The sequence below is a fragment of the Pimephales promelas genome, chromosome 22, assembly GCF_988280905.1.
Source record: "Pimephales promelas chromosome 22, fPimPro1.hap1.1, whole genome shotgun sequence".
Classification (NCBI taxonomy): domain Eukaryota; kingdom Metazoa; phylum Chordata; class Actinopteri; order Cypriniformes; family Leuciscidae; genus Pimephales; species Pimephales promelas.
Genome location: NC_142790.1, coordinates 29,544,566 through 29,564,060, shown reverse-complemented (window position 1 = coordinate 29,564,060; position 19,495 = coordinate 29,544,566). Strand labels below are relative to the sequence as shown.

Sequence of the window (19,495 nt, the reverse complement as noted above, 5' to 3'; positions counted from 1 at the left end):
AAAGTGTATTAGTGTGTATTGTGTTGTAAATATCGCTGGTGTGTAGATCGTGTCGAGACTTTGAAGCTGCACTGAAACTCACATCTGACCTTCGACCCGTTGGACCCCATTGAAGTCTATGGGGAGAACGGTTCCCTTAAAAAAAATGTAATTTCTTTTCGACTGAAGAAAGGCATCTTGGAGTGAACTATCAGGAGATGTTAATTCTGAAGTGAACGACTCCTTTAAATAATAATAATAATAATAATAACTTTAATTTATATAGCGCCTTTCAAAGTACCCAAGGACGCTTAACAAAGGACATGAAATGGGAGGGGGGAGTTAAGGAGGAGGCACGGGGCCGAGGCAGCTAGAGCCCAAAGGCCTCAGTGAAGAGGTGTGTTTTGAGTTGATTTTTGAATGTTGAGAGTGATGAGGCAGAGCGGATCTCGTGGGGAAGTTTGTTCCAGAGTGACGGAGCACCAACGCAGAAAGCTCTATCACCAAATGTCTTAAGCCTGGACTTAGGGACAGCAAGCAGGTTCTTGTCAGAAGAACGCAGGGACCGTGATGGAGTGTAGGAATGGAGAAGATCAATAATGTACTGGGGTGCAAGTCCATGTAGGGACTTGTATGTCAGGAGGAGGATTTTATATTTGATGCGGTACTTTACTGGCAGCCAATGTAGCTTCGTAAGGATAGGAGTAATGTGAAGACCAAGTTTTGTGCGTGTGAGCATCCTAGCCGCAGAATTCTGCACATACTGAAGTCTATCAGTGGCTTTGCTGGGTAGACCGAGCAGGATACCATTACAGTAGTCAAGTCTAGAGGTGATGAATGAGTGGATGAGGGCCTCAGCTACAGAATTGGTGAGGCACTGTCGGAGTCTGGAGATGTTCTTGAGATGGTAGAAAGCAATTTTAGTGACGTTTTTGATGTGTTGTTGGAAGGAGAGAGTGGAGTCCATGATGACGCCCAGGTTGCGTACTTGAGGAGATGCAGAGATTGAACAGCCATCCACATCCAATGTGAAGTCATCAACTTTTTTAAGAAGTGACAGCGGGGCGAACACCATGAGTTCTGTTTTGTCTTTGTTCAGTTTGAGGAGGTTATTGTCCAGCCAGTGCTTTATGTCCTTCAGGCAGTTAGTAAGTGGCACTGGTGGAAGCGAAGTAGAAGGCTTAGTGCTGATGTAGAGCTGAGTGTCGTCAGCATAGCAGTGGAAGTGTAATCCATGCTTTCGGACGATCATCCCAAATGGCAGCATGTAAATATTAAATAGCAGTGGGCCTAGGACCGATCCCTGTGGCACGCCATGCAGGACCGGCGCCAGATTAGAGCAGATCCCCTTGAGGGCGACGTATTGTTGCCTGTCAGTGAGATACGATTTAAACCAGGAATACACTGTACCAGTAAGGCCAATGAGTTCAGAGAGACGTGTAAGAAGAATGGGGTGGGAGACTGTATCGAAGGCTGCAGAGAGGTCAAGGAGTATCAGGATGCTGACATGGCCAGAGTCAGCTGCCATGTGAAGGTCATTTGTGATTTTGATGAGGGCAGTTTCTGTGCTGTGATGTGTCCTGAAACCAGATTGAAAAGGCTCGTAGAGATTGTGCTGTAGCATGTGATGGTTAAGTTGGGAAGCCACAGCCCTTTCCAATAACTTAGATATGAAAGGTAGGTTTGAGATAGGACGGTAATGGTTTAAATCGTCTTGGTTCAGGCCCGGTTTTTTAAGTTTAGGGATCACCACAGCAGTTTTGAGGCTGGTGGGGACCATCCCAGATGACAGCGAGGTGTTAATGATGTTGACCAGTGTTGGACCCAAAGTTGGAAGACATGCCTTAACCAAGGCTGTCGGCATAGGATCATGTTTGCAGGTTGTGGCCTTTGCTTTTGATACTAGCTCAAAAACTTGAGCTGTATTGAGCGGGGAGAAAGAGGAGAGGCAGTCCTGAGGCGCGAGAGCTGTTGAAAAATTTGCTTTTAAACAGCTTTTGAAATGAGTAAATAATGACAGAATTGTTATTCTTTGGCTGAACGATCCCGTTCATAAACGCAGAGTCTTCCTGTTCCTCAGGCGGTGAGTGTCTGGAGCTCGCAGACAATAGTGTGTGTGTGTGTGTGTGTGTGAGAATGAAGGATTCTCTCCTCGGGATATGAAAGGTGCCGGAAACAGCGGGAGATCTGAAACCTCCAATCTCCACTCGACACACACCAGACAGGAGCGAACACGCCAGACAACAGCGGCGCATGTGAAGTGTGTGTGTGTGTGTGTGTGTAATTACACACAGCCGGTCCAGACAGGTTCGGTCGGGACTCGGGAATGTGAGGCCTGGGGTTTGGGAAACACGAGTTTGTAGTATCTGAAGTTTGACATCTATAGTGAAGAGCTTTATTTACACAGCACAGAGTGTTTACTGAGATACAGGAACACAACACACACAGATCGTTTCTATCAAAATAAAACCTTAAGTCCAGCTTAAGTGACGTCATTTTGTTGTAAAAAAGTTATTAATTTAGTTAATTTTTTACATATATATATGTCATCGTCCTGGGCTGCGTTTCCCAAAAGCATCGTAAGCCTAAGTTGATCGTAAAAACGATCGTACGAATGATCTTAATATTGTGTTCTGTTTCCCAAAAGCATCGTGACTTAAAGGGTTAGTTCACCCAAAAATGAAAATTCTGTCAGTATTTACTCACCCTCATGTTGTTCCAACCCCGTAAGACCTTCGTTCATCTTCACAACACAAATTAAGATATTTAAGATATTAAGATCGCTCCTGCATACTAGTCCATAGGCTTCTTGAGGGAATGACTCGAAAAGTCATTAAAGACATCGTTAAAATAGTCCAAGTGACTACAGTGGCTCAATTTTAACTTTATCAAACGACGAGAACACTTTTGTGCGCAAAAAAACAACAAAAATAACGACTTTATTTCAACTATTCACTTCCTTCTCCATGAGCCTGTAGTCAGTTAACGTAGTGTGATTGCGTAAAGCTACGTCACACGAAGGCTCACTATTGGCCGACGCTGGTCATGTGTGTGATGATGCGTGTGACGTACAATAACAGAAGCTTACGCTATTAAACTAGTAACCTGACTCGCGCAGAGGGAGAAATAAACCAATAGTTGAAATAAAGTCGTTATTTTTGTTGTTGTTTTGCGCACAAAAGTGTTCTCGTTATTTGATAAACTTAAGATTGAGCCATTGTAGTCACTTGGACTATTTTAACGATGTCTTTAATGACTTTTCGAGTCATTCCCTCAAGAAGCCTATGGACTAGTATGCAGGAGCGATCTTAATATCTTAAATATCTTAATTTGTGTTGCGAAGATGAACGAAGGTCTTACGGGGTTGGAACAACATGAGGGTGAGTAAAAACTGACAGAATTTTCATTTTTGGGTGAACTAACCCTTTAAGTAGCACTTAAGCACTTATGATTTAGAGGTCACCTGCAGGGCAACCGGCAGATTACACTTTTATCTAGATTCAATAGATTACACTGCAACGCGAGTAGCCTATAATATATATGTTTTGATTGTACACTTTGTTGTACTCGGGTTTTGTTTAAATGAATAAATTAAGTAATTAAAAAGGGAAGAAAAAAAATAAAAATACACATCTAAATTAAACGAATGAACAAAAAAAAATCATAAAATAAGTAATCTGGGAAATATGCTTTAAAGACCAGGCAAAATAGGGTGTATTGGGCATTTCTCGCGGACCTCCTTCCCTGATCTTTGAACACGGTTTGCAATGTGACATGTCCTTCCAGATGTTTTGTTTTTCCTTATTTGTATGGTGTCCTTTAAATCTGTTAAAAATAAAATCCTCTGGAAGGACATTAATTTGATCTTTTTTGAAGTTGGCCTATCTTCTCTTGTTTTTTTTTTTTTTTTTTTTTTTTTTTGTTTCAGCCATTTTGTCAGCCTGTATCGGTGTTTTATATCCATATAGACTTGTCTTGATTTGTAATCCACAACAAATGACGATTATTAGGTTAAACGTTCAGAATACGACTCCATAAGGTTATATTTCAGCAATTGGCGAATGGATAGCGACGCTTAAGTAGCACGTAGAACGCGTTCTCGCGTGTTCACGTTAAGTGCGTTTTTGGGAAACTCACGTGGAATTGCTGCGATCGTTAAGATAAGATACATCGTTATCGGGAAACCCGGCCCAGCTCAGTTCTCATATAATGCTGTCAGTGCAGGAGATCAATAATACAGCTGAATATTAAATGAAATGATATTATAGATAGTAATAATGAAATATATAAAGTCCCTCATGGAAATTCTGGCTGAATGAGTTTTTAAATCATAATTACTACTTAATTTGTTCATCAAATATGTATCTCCTTCAGTTATTTTCATGCTTAATTAAGCCTGCTAAAACACATTGTATGATCTTCTGTTCCTCTCACTGCTCATTCTGTTGCTCTATCATATTTAATATACAGCGGCTATATAGAAATGAACTAAATAAATAACCTTTTACAGCAGAAATGAAGCATCACTGAACTGACTTGAGCTGGACGGAGACGCTGTTCTCTTCGGGAAACACACTGTGTCATTATTGTCCTGCTGTTATCTCTGTAAAGCGGCTCTCACACACTCTGTGCTGGGTAAATAAACATGACTCGACTAAATGGTGTCGTCAGAAGTGTGTGTTAATGATGTCGTCAGAAGTGTGTGTTAATGGTGTCGTCAGAAGTGTGTGTTAATGGTTCATTCTGTGCTTCACTCCGGGTACTAAATCCATCAAATAAAAGACTTGTATATTAATTAATATCATTATTTATATATATACTGTATGCATGCAATGTTTTTGTTTGTATGGAAGGGAACTTTGATTGTAGTGCATAAAGAGCAGTGTGTGTGTGTGTGTGTGTGTGTCAGTAATGAGCTCAGTGTGACAGTAGTTTGTCTCGTGACCCCTCGACGAAGCGTTTGCATGTTCTGTGACGACGAGGATCATGTTCTTGGTGTTTCACTCATGATGAAATGCTGAAGTTGACTCGGTGCGATCCGTTGCATTCAAGGTTAATGTTGCTGTATACACACACACACACACACACACACACACATCACAACATCTGCGTTTCATCAACATCACAGAGAAGCTTCTCATGAACCGTTTTAGAAACTCACTTCCTCTCTTTACCTGTTTCTCCACAGCTGTGTTAGTCGAGCAAACACTTCACACACACAAGTCCTTTGAGCGCGCTGACACACACACACACACACACACACACACACACATTACTGGGCGTATGTCCAGAGACCTTGGTCTGTCTGCGCGAGGGTCAGGCTTTCCTTTTCCCTTTCCTGTTGAGGTCACTTCCTGTGTACTGACACATTCCTCACATGACGTGTGTTTGAAACAGGGCTGATGTTAGCGGATTGAAGTGATGACTTTTCAGTGGCTTCGTTCATATGCACACTATTTCCACGTCATTACACTATTTCTACATCATTACGCTATTTCTACATCATTACGCTGTTTCTACATCATTACGCTGTTTCTACATCATTACGCTATTTCTACATCATTACACTATTTCTACATCATTACGCTATTTCAACGTCATTACGCTATTTCTACATTACGCTATTTCTACATTACGCTATTTCTACATTACGCTATTTCTACATTACGCTATTTCCACGTCATTACGCTATTTCTACATCATTACGTTATTTCTACGTCATTACGCTATTTCTACATCATTACGCTATTTCTACATCATTACGCTATTTCTACATCATTACGCTATTTCTACATCATTACGCTATTTCTACATCATTACGCTATTTATACATTACGCTATTTCTACATCATTACGCTATTTATACATTACGCTATTTCTACATCATTACATTGTTTCTACATCATTACGCTATTTCTACATCATTACGCTATTTCAACGTCATTACGCTATTTATACATCATTACGCTATTTCTACCTCATTACGCTATTTCTACATCATTACGCTATTTCTACATCATTACGCTATTTATACATCATTACGCTATTTCTACATCATTACGCTATTTCTACATCATTACGCTATTTCTACATCATTACGCTATTTCTACATCATTACATTGTTTCTACATCATTACGCTATTTCTACATCATTACGCTATTTCAACGTCATTACGCTATTTCTACATTACGCTATTTCTACATTACGCTATTTCCACGTCATTACGCTATTTCTACATCATTACGCTATTTCTACATCATTACGCTATTTCTACATCATTACGCTATTTCTACATCATTACGCTATTTCTACATCATTACGCTATTTATACATCATTACGCTATTTCTACATCATTACGCTATTTATACATTACGCTATTTCTACATCATTACGCTATTTATACATTACGCTATTTCTACATCATTACATTGTTTCTACATCATTACGCTATTTCTACATCATTACGCTATTTCAACGTCATTACGCTATTTATACATCATTACGCTATTTCTACCTCATTACGCTATTTCTACATCATTACGCTATTTCTACATCATTACGCTATTTATACATCATTACGCTATTTCTACATCATTACGCTATTTCTACATCATTACGCTATTTCTACATCATTACGCTATTTCTACATCATTACATTGTTTCTACATCATTACGCTATTTCTACATCATTACGCTATTTCAACGTCATTACGCTATTTCTACATTACGCTATTTCTACATTACGCTATTTCCACGTCATTACGCTATTTCTACATCATTACGCTATTTCTACATCATTACATTGTTTCTACATCATTACGCTATTTCTACATCATTACGCTATTTCTACATTACGCTATTTCAACATCATTACGCTATTTCTACATCATTACGCTATTTCAACGTCATTACGCTATTTCTACATTACGCTATTTCTACATTACGCTATTTCCACGTCATTACGCTATTTATACATTACGCTATTTCTACATCATTACGCTATTTCTACATCATTACGCTATTTCTACATCATTACGCTATTTCTACATCATTACGCTATTTCTACATCATTACGCTATTTCTACATCATTACGCTATTTATACATTACGCTATTTCTACATCATTACGCTATTTATACATTACGCTATTTCTACATCATTACATTGTTTCTACATCATTACGCTATTTCTACATCATTACGCTATTTCAACGTCATTACGCTATTTCTACATCATTACGCTATTTCTACCTCATTACGCTATTTCTACATCATTACGCTATTTCTACATTACGCTATTTCTACATTACGCTATTTCCACGTCATTACGTTATTTATACATTACGCTATTTCTACATCATTACGCTATTTCTACATCATTACGCTATTTCTACCTCATTACGCTATTTCTACATCATTACGCTATTTCTACCTCATTACGCTATTTCTACATCATTACGCTATTTATACATCATTACGCTATTTCTACATCATTACGCTATTTCTACATCATTACGCTATTTCTACATCATTACGCTATTTCTACATCATTACGCTATTTCTACATCATTACGCTATTTATACATCATTACGCTATTTCTACATCATTACGCTATTTATACATCATTACGCTATTTCTACCTCATTACGCTATTTCTACATCATTACGCTATTTCTACATCATTACGCTATTTATACATCATTACGCTATTTCTACATCATTACGCTATTTCTACATCATTACGCTATTTCTACATCATTACGCTATTTCTACATCATTACGCTATTTCTACATCATTACGCTATTTCTACATCATTACGCTATTTATACATCATTACGCTATTTCTACATCATTACGCTATTTATACATCATTACGCTATTTCTACCTCATTACGCTATTTCTACATCATTACGCTATTTCTACATCATTACGCTATTTATACATCATTACGCTATTTCTACATCATTACGCTATTTCTACATCATTACGCTATTTCTACATCATTACGCTATTTCTACATCATTACATTGTTTCTACATCATTACGCTATTTCTACATCATTACGCTATTTCAACGTCATTACGCTATTTCTACATTACGCTATTTCTACATTACGCTATTTCCACGTCATTACGTTATTTATACATTACGCTATTTCTACATCATTACGCTATTTCTACATCATTACGCTATTTCAACGTCATTACGCTATTTATACATCATTACGCTATTTCTACCTCATTACGCTATTTCTACATCATTACGCTATTTCTACATCATTACGCTATTTATACATCATTACGCTATTTCTACATCATTACGCTATTTCTACATCATTACGCTATTTCTACATCATTACGCTATTTCTACATCATTACATTGTTTCTACATCATTACGCTATTTCTACATCATTACGCTATTTCAACGTCATTACGCTATTTCTACATTACGCTATTTCTACATTACGCTATTTCCACGTCATTACGTTATTTATACATTACGCTATTTCTACATCATTACGCTATTTCTACATCATTACATTGTTTCTACATCATTACGCTGTTTCTACATCATTACGCTATTTCTACATTACGCTATTTCAACATCATTACGCTATTTCTACATCATTACGTTATTTCAACGTCATTACGCTATTTCCACGTCATTACGCTATTTCCACATCATTACGCTATTTCAACGTCATTACGCTATTTCAACGTCATTACGCTATTTCAACGTCATTACGCTATTTCAACGTCATTACGCTATTTCTACATCATTGCATTGTTTCTACATCATTACGCTATTTCTACATTACGCTATTTCTACATCATTACGTTATTTCTACGTCATTACACTCTTCTACATTATTACGCTATTTCCACGTTATTTCTACGTCATTACGCTATTTCTGCATCATTACGCTATTTCTACATCATTACGTTATTTCTACATTACGCTATTTCAACGTCATTACGCTATTTCAACGTCATTACGCTATTTCAACGTCATTACGCTATTTCCATGTCATTACGCTATTTCCACGTCATTACGCTATTTCAACGTCATTACGCTATTTCAACGTCATTACGCTATTTCAACGTCATTACGCTATTTCTACATCATTGCATTGTTTCTACATCATTACGTTATTTCTACATTACGCTATTTCTACATCATTACGTTATTTCTACGTCATTACACTCTTCTACATTATTACGCTATTTCCACGTTATTTCTACGTCATTATGCTATTTCTGCATCATTACGCTATTTCTACATTACGCTATTTCAACGTCATTACGCTATTTCCACGTCATTACGCTATTTCAACGTCATTACGCTATTTCTACATCATTGCATTGTTTCTACATCATTACGTTATTTCTACATTACGCTATTTCTACATCATTACGTTATTTCAACGTCATTACGCTATTTCAACGTCATTACGCTATTTCCACGTCATTACGCTATTTCAACGTCATTACGCTATTTCTACATTACGCTATTTCTACATCATTACGTTATTTCTACGTCATTACACTCTTCTACATTATTACGCTATTTCCACGTTATTTCTACGTCATTACGCTATTCTACATTATTACGCTATTTCCACGCTATTTCTACGTGATTACGCTATTTCGATCGGATTAGAAAAGGAATGAACACTCCTTTCAATCTGATTCAAATCTCATTGGCAGCTCAGTCGGATGGATTACGGTGTTTTACATGAAGCTGTCAGTGTGATTGAGCCGTCAGTCCCGTTACTAGCGGCTGATTGGGTTGTTTGCAAACGTAGCCAGTCTCAGTGTTTATACCTTGTTCCTGTCGTTCCCTCTCCACAGACTCTGTGTTCATGATGGCCAACGCCTCCGGAAGGTTCTCGGGACAGAAAGCTCAGCTCTTCATGCCCCAGTTTAAGGAGAACGACACCCACTGCGTCATATTCCAGTATTACAGCGCGGGTCGAGAGGCGTCCAGCCCCGGCCAGCTCTACATCTACGTCCGGGAGAACAACGGTCCTCTGGGAATGCCGGTGTGGAACGCGTCCGGTCCCGCCCTGCAGAAGTGGACCCAGGTGGAGCTCGCCGTCAGCACCTTCTGGCCCAACTACTACCAGGTGATCACATGATCCCGTTCGGCACGTCCCACAAGGCTTTTCTTATAAAACCAGTCCAGCCCAAATATATAAAATTCTGAAATCGAGATGCACTTACTAAAGTAGTAAAAAAAATATCAAAAATGTTATCTGGTGTCTGTATCATTTTTGGTTTGACTGTACAGATACAAGTATTCTCCCCCTTTACTTAAAGCTACACTGTGTGATTTTTACCCCCATCTAGTGGTGAAAAGGTATATGACCATCCAGTGAATATTAGTTTCTGTTTCATTTCGTTTTAACTCCTACGGTGGCCAATGTAGTCCAAGATTAACACGGCTTCCAGTTCGACCTCGTCCATGAGTGTTAACTCAAACGTAAACGCGAAATGCGAAGCTTGAATTAACGGGTATGTCCCTCTTTGGCTAATGTACTTTCAAGATGGAGGGGCAACATGTCGACCCCGTATGTATTTTCAATGGCATATTATACACTCACGAGAATACTTTATTACTTGAACGAAGTAAATATACATTAATGAGCACATACATTTTTGAAAGAACTAAGTGTTTTTAGCTAAGAATAAACTAAAAGAGTTACACAGTGTAGCTTTAACATACACACACACACCTCTGCTGAGACACACACACACACGCGGCGTAATTGATGAAGAATGCGATTGTGACTTTCTAATACTAGCGGAGATTAACGATGCGATCTCCACTTCTTCAGCGCTGTGGCTAATTAGCGATGCCTGGCTAATTACAGGTCTGTGTAATTGCAGTGTATCTTAAGAGTTTGTCAAGATGAAACCACCTGGTACACAGAAATTACTCTGATCTCTTATTGTGTAATGACAGGGTGTGTGTGTGTGTGTGTGTGTGTGTCCTGCGCTCTTCTTCTCGTCTCACCGAGGGAACGCGCTGCCGCTAATTGCGTCTCTCGTTTAATTGATGTTCCTCTGTAGCGTGAGTGTGTGTGTGAGTCTCTGGTCCTCCGCGACCCGCATCTCACGCTGTAGGGTTAGTGTGTGACCTCTGACCTCTGCTTTGTTCCCGCGAGGAAACGTGTGTTTAGCGGCTCAGAATGAAGTTGATGGACAAGCTGACGCAACTCGCGCATAAATGCCGGAACAAAAGAGACTCGACAAACACTGTCGTTAGAGTTACGGTCATTAACATCACAAAACCCAACGAAACAAACACAGCTATCATGAGACTGAGAGAAGATCGCGAGCAGGCTTTAATTTATTCAGAAAGTTTTCTAAATTCATAATATCATAAATATCATAAATATCCTGGGCGATTGTTGCATGTGTGTATTAGTGAGATGTGTGTGAGGATACTGGATCTGCACATTCGCTCTTAAAGAGACAGTAGCCCATAATAACAAATATAAGAATAAACAAATCTTGTTTAATGGCAGCTGAATGACTCGGTTTGATGACAGAAATCACGGGTGTGTTAACGAGCTCAGCGCTCGTCTGCTAAAGGATCGATCTGATTGGTCTAATGAAGCTGCTAACGCTCCTGTTGTTCGGGCCGCATTGACAGTGTCTCCTTCAGGTTCTCCTGAGCAACGTGACGATCACTGCAAACGTGCCAGAACGGACCACGGCATCACTACAGACATTCCTCACTAATATCACATGAAGATGGTCATTATTGGGTAGCTTGGTATATATATATATATATGAAGAGTTCAGATGCAAAAGCCTCTAAATGCCATTTGAAATTTTCTTCTTTAATGATGATTTTTATCAAGCTTGTATATTTAAGTTCAGTGATTTCACTTAAATGGCAATGATAATTACCTATTAATTGTTATTTAAGTGAAATTACTGAACTTAAATATACAAGCTTGATAAAAATCATCATTAAAGAAGAAAATTTCAAATGGCATTTAGAGGCTTTTGCATCTGAACTCTTCATATATATATATATATATATATTAGGGCTGTGCAAAAGTTAATTGCGATTAATCGCATCCAAAATAAAAGTCTGTGTTTACATAATATATTTGTGTGTGCTGTATATAATTATTTTGTATATATAAATACCTATGCATGCATGTATATATTTAAGAATTATTTGCGCTTAAATTTTGTATATATTTATAAATACATAATCTATATTATATAAATATAAATATTTTATATATGAATAACACATTTTCTTAAATGTATACATTTAGTGTGTGTATTTAAATATACAAAATAATTATATACAGCACACACAAATATATTATGTAAACACAGACTTTTATTTTGGATGCGATTAATCGCAATTAATTTTTGCACAGCCCTAATATATATATATATATATATATATATAGACCATTTTGCAAAATGTAAACAATACTGGTCCAGAAGCACTTCCTGTTTCAGTTTGTAACTGTTTTCTTTATTTTACATGTAAAGAAAAAAATCTTAAAGATGTTTGTTTAACTTTTTTGATTCAGTTTTAAATGTTCTGTTGGTTGTATTTTATCCCAGCTTTTATGTAGTGTTAAAAAACTGAAACAGGAAGTGCTTCTGGACCAGTGTTTACATCTTGCAAAATGGTCTACATGACAGAACCTGCTGCGATTTTCACATGGTAACATTGTATTGCCATGCAATATTGTATAAGATCTAACATGGTTTTACTTTTGGAAATATCATGGTAGCAGTACCAGTAAAGTAGATCACCAAAACGATATATTAAATGTTTTCCATGTCTTAAAATATCTTGAATGTAACTCGACACCATTGCCTTATTGAGTATGCGTGGTTCTATGAATATGCAAATGAGCCCCGCCTCCACTGGCTCCCTCACTCAGAGTGGCGATCACACGTTGATCTGATTGACACTGCAGTTTTAAGGAGGAAATACTCAGCAATGCTGTCCACTTATCAACGCACACATGGTGTGTGTGTGTTAAAGCGGATTAAACACACCACATACACACTTAAACAACATTAAACGCTGGATTCTCTTGGAAACTCTTGTTTGATTGAAAGGTTTTTAGAGTTTTGGACAGAAAATACAGTCAACGGACAGAATTTGATTACATTTCCACCATGTTTTTAGGGGTGAAATAAAAACATTTGTGTGTGTAATGATACTGAAGTGTATGTTTGGGACTGTGTGTGTGTTGCAGCTGGTGTTCGAGATGGTGGCGTCTGGGGAACGAGGTCTGCTGGCCGTCAGAGGAATCTCCCGTCAGGGTCATCAGTGCAGTAAGTGTGTGTGATCGACACTCAGATACCCACAATCCTCTGCTCTTTAGCTCATCGTTCACCGACACACGTTACAGCCGATCACACACAGCTCAGAGAACAGGTCGGACGCTCATGTTGAGTTCGCTTCTTCCCTCTTCCACGGGTCAGCTCTCCCAAATTTCATTTCAGCTTTATTTCAATTGACAAAAAACGATTTTTTAGTGAGCATCATTGAAATAAACCCATATTGAACGAGTTGCTTTTTTCACTTTATTAGTTGCAGATTTGAATTAGTAAGTGTGAATGATTCAATGACTCACTTTGATATCTCTTTAATAACTGATTCACAGATTAATACATTTTTTAACGGTCACTTGTCGCCACCTACTGGCGTAACGATGCAATCATCATAATCGTTGTTTGAAGCGCCAAGTTACTTTCAAAAGGCGATTTAATCTATTTTGATTGAATGGCTTTTGGCACTGCTGTAAGTGTCAGTTTTGATGAACAGGAGCCGATTATGGCGGATGTAAAGTCGCACAGCATCACGTTTAATAATCGTCTGTGAATGCCTCATATAATGTGATTCATCTGCTGATAAATGGTTTTGAATGATGTTTGACCTTCACTCTTTCCCTCCATTTCTCATCCCTCGTTCTTCCTCACACATGAATCACAGTCTTTCTGGTTGAAAGCATCACAAGCTCGTGAATCAGAGATCGTGAATCTTCTAGTATCGGCTCACCTTGGTTTCTTGCGCTGTGTTTCTGCGTCCTGAAGCTCATTCTGATGTATTTCCGTAACCTCTCCGTCTTGCTGCCCTTGAGCCGGAGACTGTGATCCTGTTATATCCTGATGGGAGTGTGTGGGGATGCATTTGATGATTGATTGACAGGCAGCCGGGCGAAAGGCATCCAAACATGATTCATTGAGTCATTTGAGTTGATGAACACTCACTAATGTCTCTCTCTCTCTCTCTGTGTGTGTCAGTGAACACGCCTCATTTCCTGCACATTAAAGGTGTGGAGGTCAACGCCAGACAGACGGCCACGTTCCACTGCACGATTAACGGACAGCCCAAAGATCACGTCCACTACAAGCTCTGGTTACAGGTGACGACACTCATCACTCACTCATTTATGACACAACTCCACATCTTAGTTGATGATAATGAAGTTTTGTTGACAGATTCGTCCAAAAAATGACTGAAACTTTTATTTCAGTGAAATTAATGTTCTATATTTTAGTTTGATAATGTTTTTTATTCAATATTTTGTGTTTTTAGGAGATTTTATGGTACTAAATTATATTTATGATATACAGTGGTGTGAATAAGTTTTGGCCCCCATGCTAAAGTTGCCTAAAAAGAGGAATAAAAAATCATCTTTTGGATATTGATCTTAATGCCTTAATTAGAAAAATGAGGAAAACTCCAACCTTTAAGGACACCAATTTTCTTTGTGAATGAATAATGTATTATAAATAAATAAATGTTTTTCCTTAAAATACAGGGTGCATAAGTCAGGGCACCCCTATGTTAAATTCCCATAGAGTCAGGCAGATTTTTATTTTTAAAAGCCAGTTATTTCATGGATCCAGGATAATATGCATCCTGATGAAGTTCCCTTGGCCTTTGGGATAAAATATCCCCACATCATCACACACCATTCACCATGCCTTGAGATTGGCATGGGGTACTTTCCATAAGATCATCTTTCAATGCAAATCAAACCAGCTATTAGGCTAACTGAAGTAAAACCATGCCAATCTCTAGGTGTGGTGAAGGTGTGTGATGATGTGGGGATATTTTAATCCCAAAGGCCAAGGGAACTTTATCAGGATGCATATTATCCTGGATCCATGAAATAACTGGCTTTTAAAAATAAAAATCTGCCTGACTCTATGGGAATTTAACATAGGGGTGCCCTGACTTATGCACCCTGTATTTTAAGGAAAAACATTTATTTATTTATGATACATTATTCATTCACAAAGCAAATTGGTGTCCTTAAAGGTTGGAGTTTTCCTCATTTTTCTAATTAAGGCATTAAGATCAATATCCAAAAGATGATTTTTTATTCCTCTTTTTAGGCAACTTTAGCATGGGTGCCAACACTTATTCACACCACTGTATATATAATCCATTTATTAAAGGAGTAGTTGACTTTTAAAAAAAAAACTTTTGCTGATAATTTACTAACCCCAGTGTCATCCAAGATGTCCATGTCTTTCTTTCTTCAGTCGAAAAGAAATGAAGGTTTTTCCAGCATTTTCTCCATATAATGGACTTCAATGGGGTCCAAAAGACAGTTTCAGTGCAAACTACAAACTGTTCAAAGGGCTTTAAACGATTCCCGGACGATGAATAAGGGTCTTATCAAGCGAAACGATCGCTCATTTAATAAATAAATATCAAAGTTTAATTTTTATAAGCTCAAATGCTCGCCTTGCTCTGTTCTGTGACGCGCGTTCGCTACATCAAAATGAACAAATCTTTTTCCGAGTCATTTCGTTCGTTAAATGAACCAAACGACTCGGAAAAAGATTTGTTCCACACAAATCTGCGTGTTGATGTTGCTCCTCACGGTATCGGGGTCCGCGAGGCTCCTATGAAGGAGTGTGTATGTGTGTGTATGTGTGTTGATGTGTGTTGTTGTTCCTCAGGGCATCGGAGGTCGCGAGGCTCCTATGAAGGACACGAAACCCGTGAACTCCAGACGCTACACCGGCACCTTCGACATCCTCAACACCACGAAGAGCGACTCGGGCCAATACCGGTGCATCGTCCACTCAGAGAGGGGTGTGGGAGTGTCCAGTTACGGGGTGCTGGTGGTCAAACGTGAGTGTGTGTGTGTGTGTGGGGCGCTGGTGGTCAAAGTCTTTAAGTCTCTGTTGATTCCCACTGACCAGAGGATAGAAGAAGAGACAACATGATCACAGTAAGAGTGTGTGGATCAGCGCAGGGTGTGTGTGTGTGTGTGCACCTGTCCGTGGTCTGGTATTATTAGAAGTGTGTGTGGAGCCGCACTGATTCCTGCAGCAACACACACACACACACACACACAGGACGCGAGCTGATGTGACGCGACAGGAACTCCTCGTCGTCTCTGACTCTCTCTCTACAGGCACACTTCCTCCGCTGAAGGTCGAGTGACACAACTTCCCCTCGGATCTGTTTTTCCTTCTCGTTCTCTTTCACTGTTCGTTCGTCACACAGTATCTCACACACTCACACACTCACACATCCAGAAGTGAACACTTATCAGACGCGACGTGCACAGGAAGTTTGAAGAAATCATACACAAGAAAACAAGAGATCATATTCGTACATTTTTAAATTGAAATTCTTTTAAAAAAATTAATTTACGTATAAACAAATATTTCTAAATATTTTTAGGGGGTAAATTAATTGTTAGGTTTGGCAGAAGTTCATTCTGGACCTCCTTTTGGGCACCTGCAGCAGACTGGCATCTCGTGTGTGTGTGTGTGTGTGTGTGTGTGTGTGTGTGTGTGTGTGTGTGAAAACAGAAAGCAAGCGTGCTGTAAATGATTTATGACTCTCATTGTGTTGTCAGGGGAGCGGGTCAGTCTTGTTAACCCGCGGCGTCTCTCTCTCCTGGAGGAACCAGAGCGTTGTGACGCCCGTCGCTGCCCTTCACACACACACACACACACACACACACCCTTTACAACGCGTCTCTACAACAGAACAGGGTGGTATTTAATCTAAAGGGGCAAAATGTAAAGTAATACGATTCCTGAGCCACTTTGGGCTAATAAACGACGAGGGACGAACGAGAGGATCAGACCTCCGCTGCTCATGAACATCATTTACACATGAACACACTTTAGAATGACAAGACTGATATATCACACACACACACACACACACACACACACACAGCTGTGATGTTCCGCTCGCATTACAGTAACTCACACACACTCTCACACACACACACACACACACACACACACACACACACACACACACACACACACACACACACACACAGCTGTGATGTTCCGCTCGCATTACAGTAGCACACACACTCACACACACACACACACACACACACACACTTTCTGTCTCTCTCTCACACACACACACACACACACACACACACACACACACACACAGCTGTGATGTTCCGCTCACATTACAGTAGCGCACTCACACACACACACACACACACACACACACACACACACACACACAGCTGTGATGTTCCGCTCACATTATAGTAGCACACACACTCACACACACACACTTTCTGTCTCTCTCACACACACACACACACACACATAGCTGTGATGTTCCGCTCACATTACAGTAGCGCACACACACACACACACACACACACTCTCACAGGTGACACACAGCTGAATGCTGACACTCTGTGACCTCTGACCTCTGGCGACCGAAGGGTCTTTGTACTGACACTGATGTCACATGACCTTTAATCCCTTCAGCTGCCGGAGAGTTAATGACTGAGACGTTCTGAGTTCCTCTGAGCAACAGGCGTTGAAGCGTCACACACACACACACACACACACCAGTTCATGTTAGTGCACACATGATGGAGACTCTCATCAGAAAGATGGACGATGTTTCCTGTAATTGTTACATTGGTTTTGAGAAGAGCAAAATGACATGATTAAAGAAAGTTGGATTCGTTGGTGTTGATGGAACAAAAGTCCTGACATGAGCCTGTAAAACCGAATCTCAAACTGAATTTCTACATCATTGCCCTATTTCTACATTACGCTATTTCTACCTCATTACGCTATTTCTACATCATTAAGCTATTTCTACATCATTACGCTATTTCTACATCGTTACGCTATTTCTACATCGTTACGCTATTTCTACATCATTACGCTATTTCTACATTATGCTATTTCTACATTACGCTATTTCTACATCATTGCGCTATTTCTACATTACGCTATTTCTACCTCATTACGCTATTTCTACATCATTACGCTATTTCTACATCGTTACGCTATTTCTACATCATTACGCTATTTCTACATTATGCTATTTCTACATTACGCTATTTCTACATCATTATGCTATTTCTACATCATTACGCTATTTCTACATCGTTACGCTATTTCTACATCATTACGCTATTTCTACATTATGCTATTTCTACATTACGCTATTTCTACATCATTACGCTATTTCTACATTACGCTATCTCTACATCATTAAGCTATTTCTACATCATTACGCTATTTCTACATCGTTACGCTATTTCTACATCATTACGCTATTTCTACATTATGCTATTTCTACATTACGCTATTTCTACATCATTACGCTATTTCTACATTACGCTATTTCTACATCATTACGCTATTTCTACATTATGCTATTTCTACATTACGCTATTTCTACCTCATTAAGCTATTTCTACATTACGCTATTTCTACATCATTACGCTATTTCTACATCATTACGCTATTTCTACATCATTACGCTATTTCTACATTATGCTATTTCTACATTACGCTATTTCTACCTCATTACGCTATTTCTACATTACGCTATTTCTACATCATTACGCTATTTCTACATCATTACGCTATTTCTACCTCATTACGCTATTTCTACATCATTACGCTATTTCTACATCGTTACGCTATTTCTACATTATGCTATTTCTACATTACGCTATTTCTACCTCATTACGCTATTTCTACATCATTACGCTATTTCTACATCATTACGCTATTTCTACATTACGCTATTTCTACATCGTTACGCTATTTCTACATTACGCTATTTCTACATCGTTACGCTATTTCTACATTACACTATCTCTACATTACGCTATTTCTACATCATTACGCTATTTCTACATTACGCTAATTCTACATCATTACGCTATTTCCTCGTCATTGCACATGCACAGCCTTTAATTTTCTCTCGATCGGATTATAAAAGGGTATAAGCACTCCTTTCAATCGAATCGAAGTCTCAGTGGGGGCGAGCTCAGTCGGATCGATTAAGGTGTTTTACATGTGTTTAAGGTGTAGTGCGATTGAGCCGTCAGTCCCATTACTAGCGGATTAATTGGTTGCATGTAAACGCAGTGTGAACATCAGCTCAACATCTGCTCGTGTCGGCAGGGGAACGGTGATGCTTCATCTCTTCGCTCTGAGCACTAGCACTAGTGATGATTGACTCTATTATAATCC

General features: G+C 38.9%; 1 protein-coding gene across 10 annotated transcripts in view; it reads left to right on the top strand.

The window, feature by feature from the left end:
• Positions 1-19,495, top strand: part of ptprma (protein tyrosine phosphatase receptor type Ma) — a 194,643-nt gene that overhangs the window by 51,082 nt on the left and 124,066 nt on the right. For all 10 annotated transcript variants that reach the window (XM_089125528.1, XM_089125526.1, XM_089125529.1 and 7 more), the window contains exons 3-6: positions 9,836-10,110; positions 13,231-13,309; positions 14,282-14,403; positions 15,956-16,130. In XM_089125528.1, coding sequence (XP_088981654.1) covers positions 9,836-10,110; positions 13,231-13,309; positions 14,282-14,403; positions 15,956-16,130 — 651 coding nt within the window. The remainder of the gene's footprint in view (positions 1-9,835; positions 10,111-13,230; positions 13,310-14,281; positions 14,404-15,955; positions 16,131-19,495) is intronic.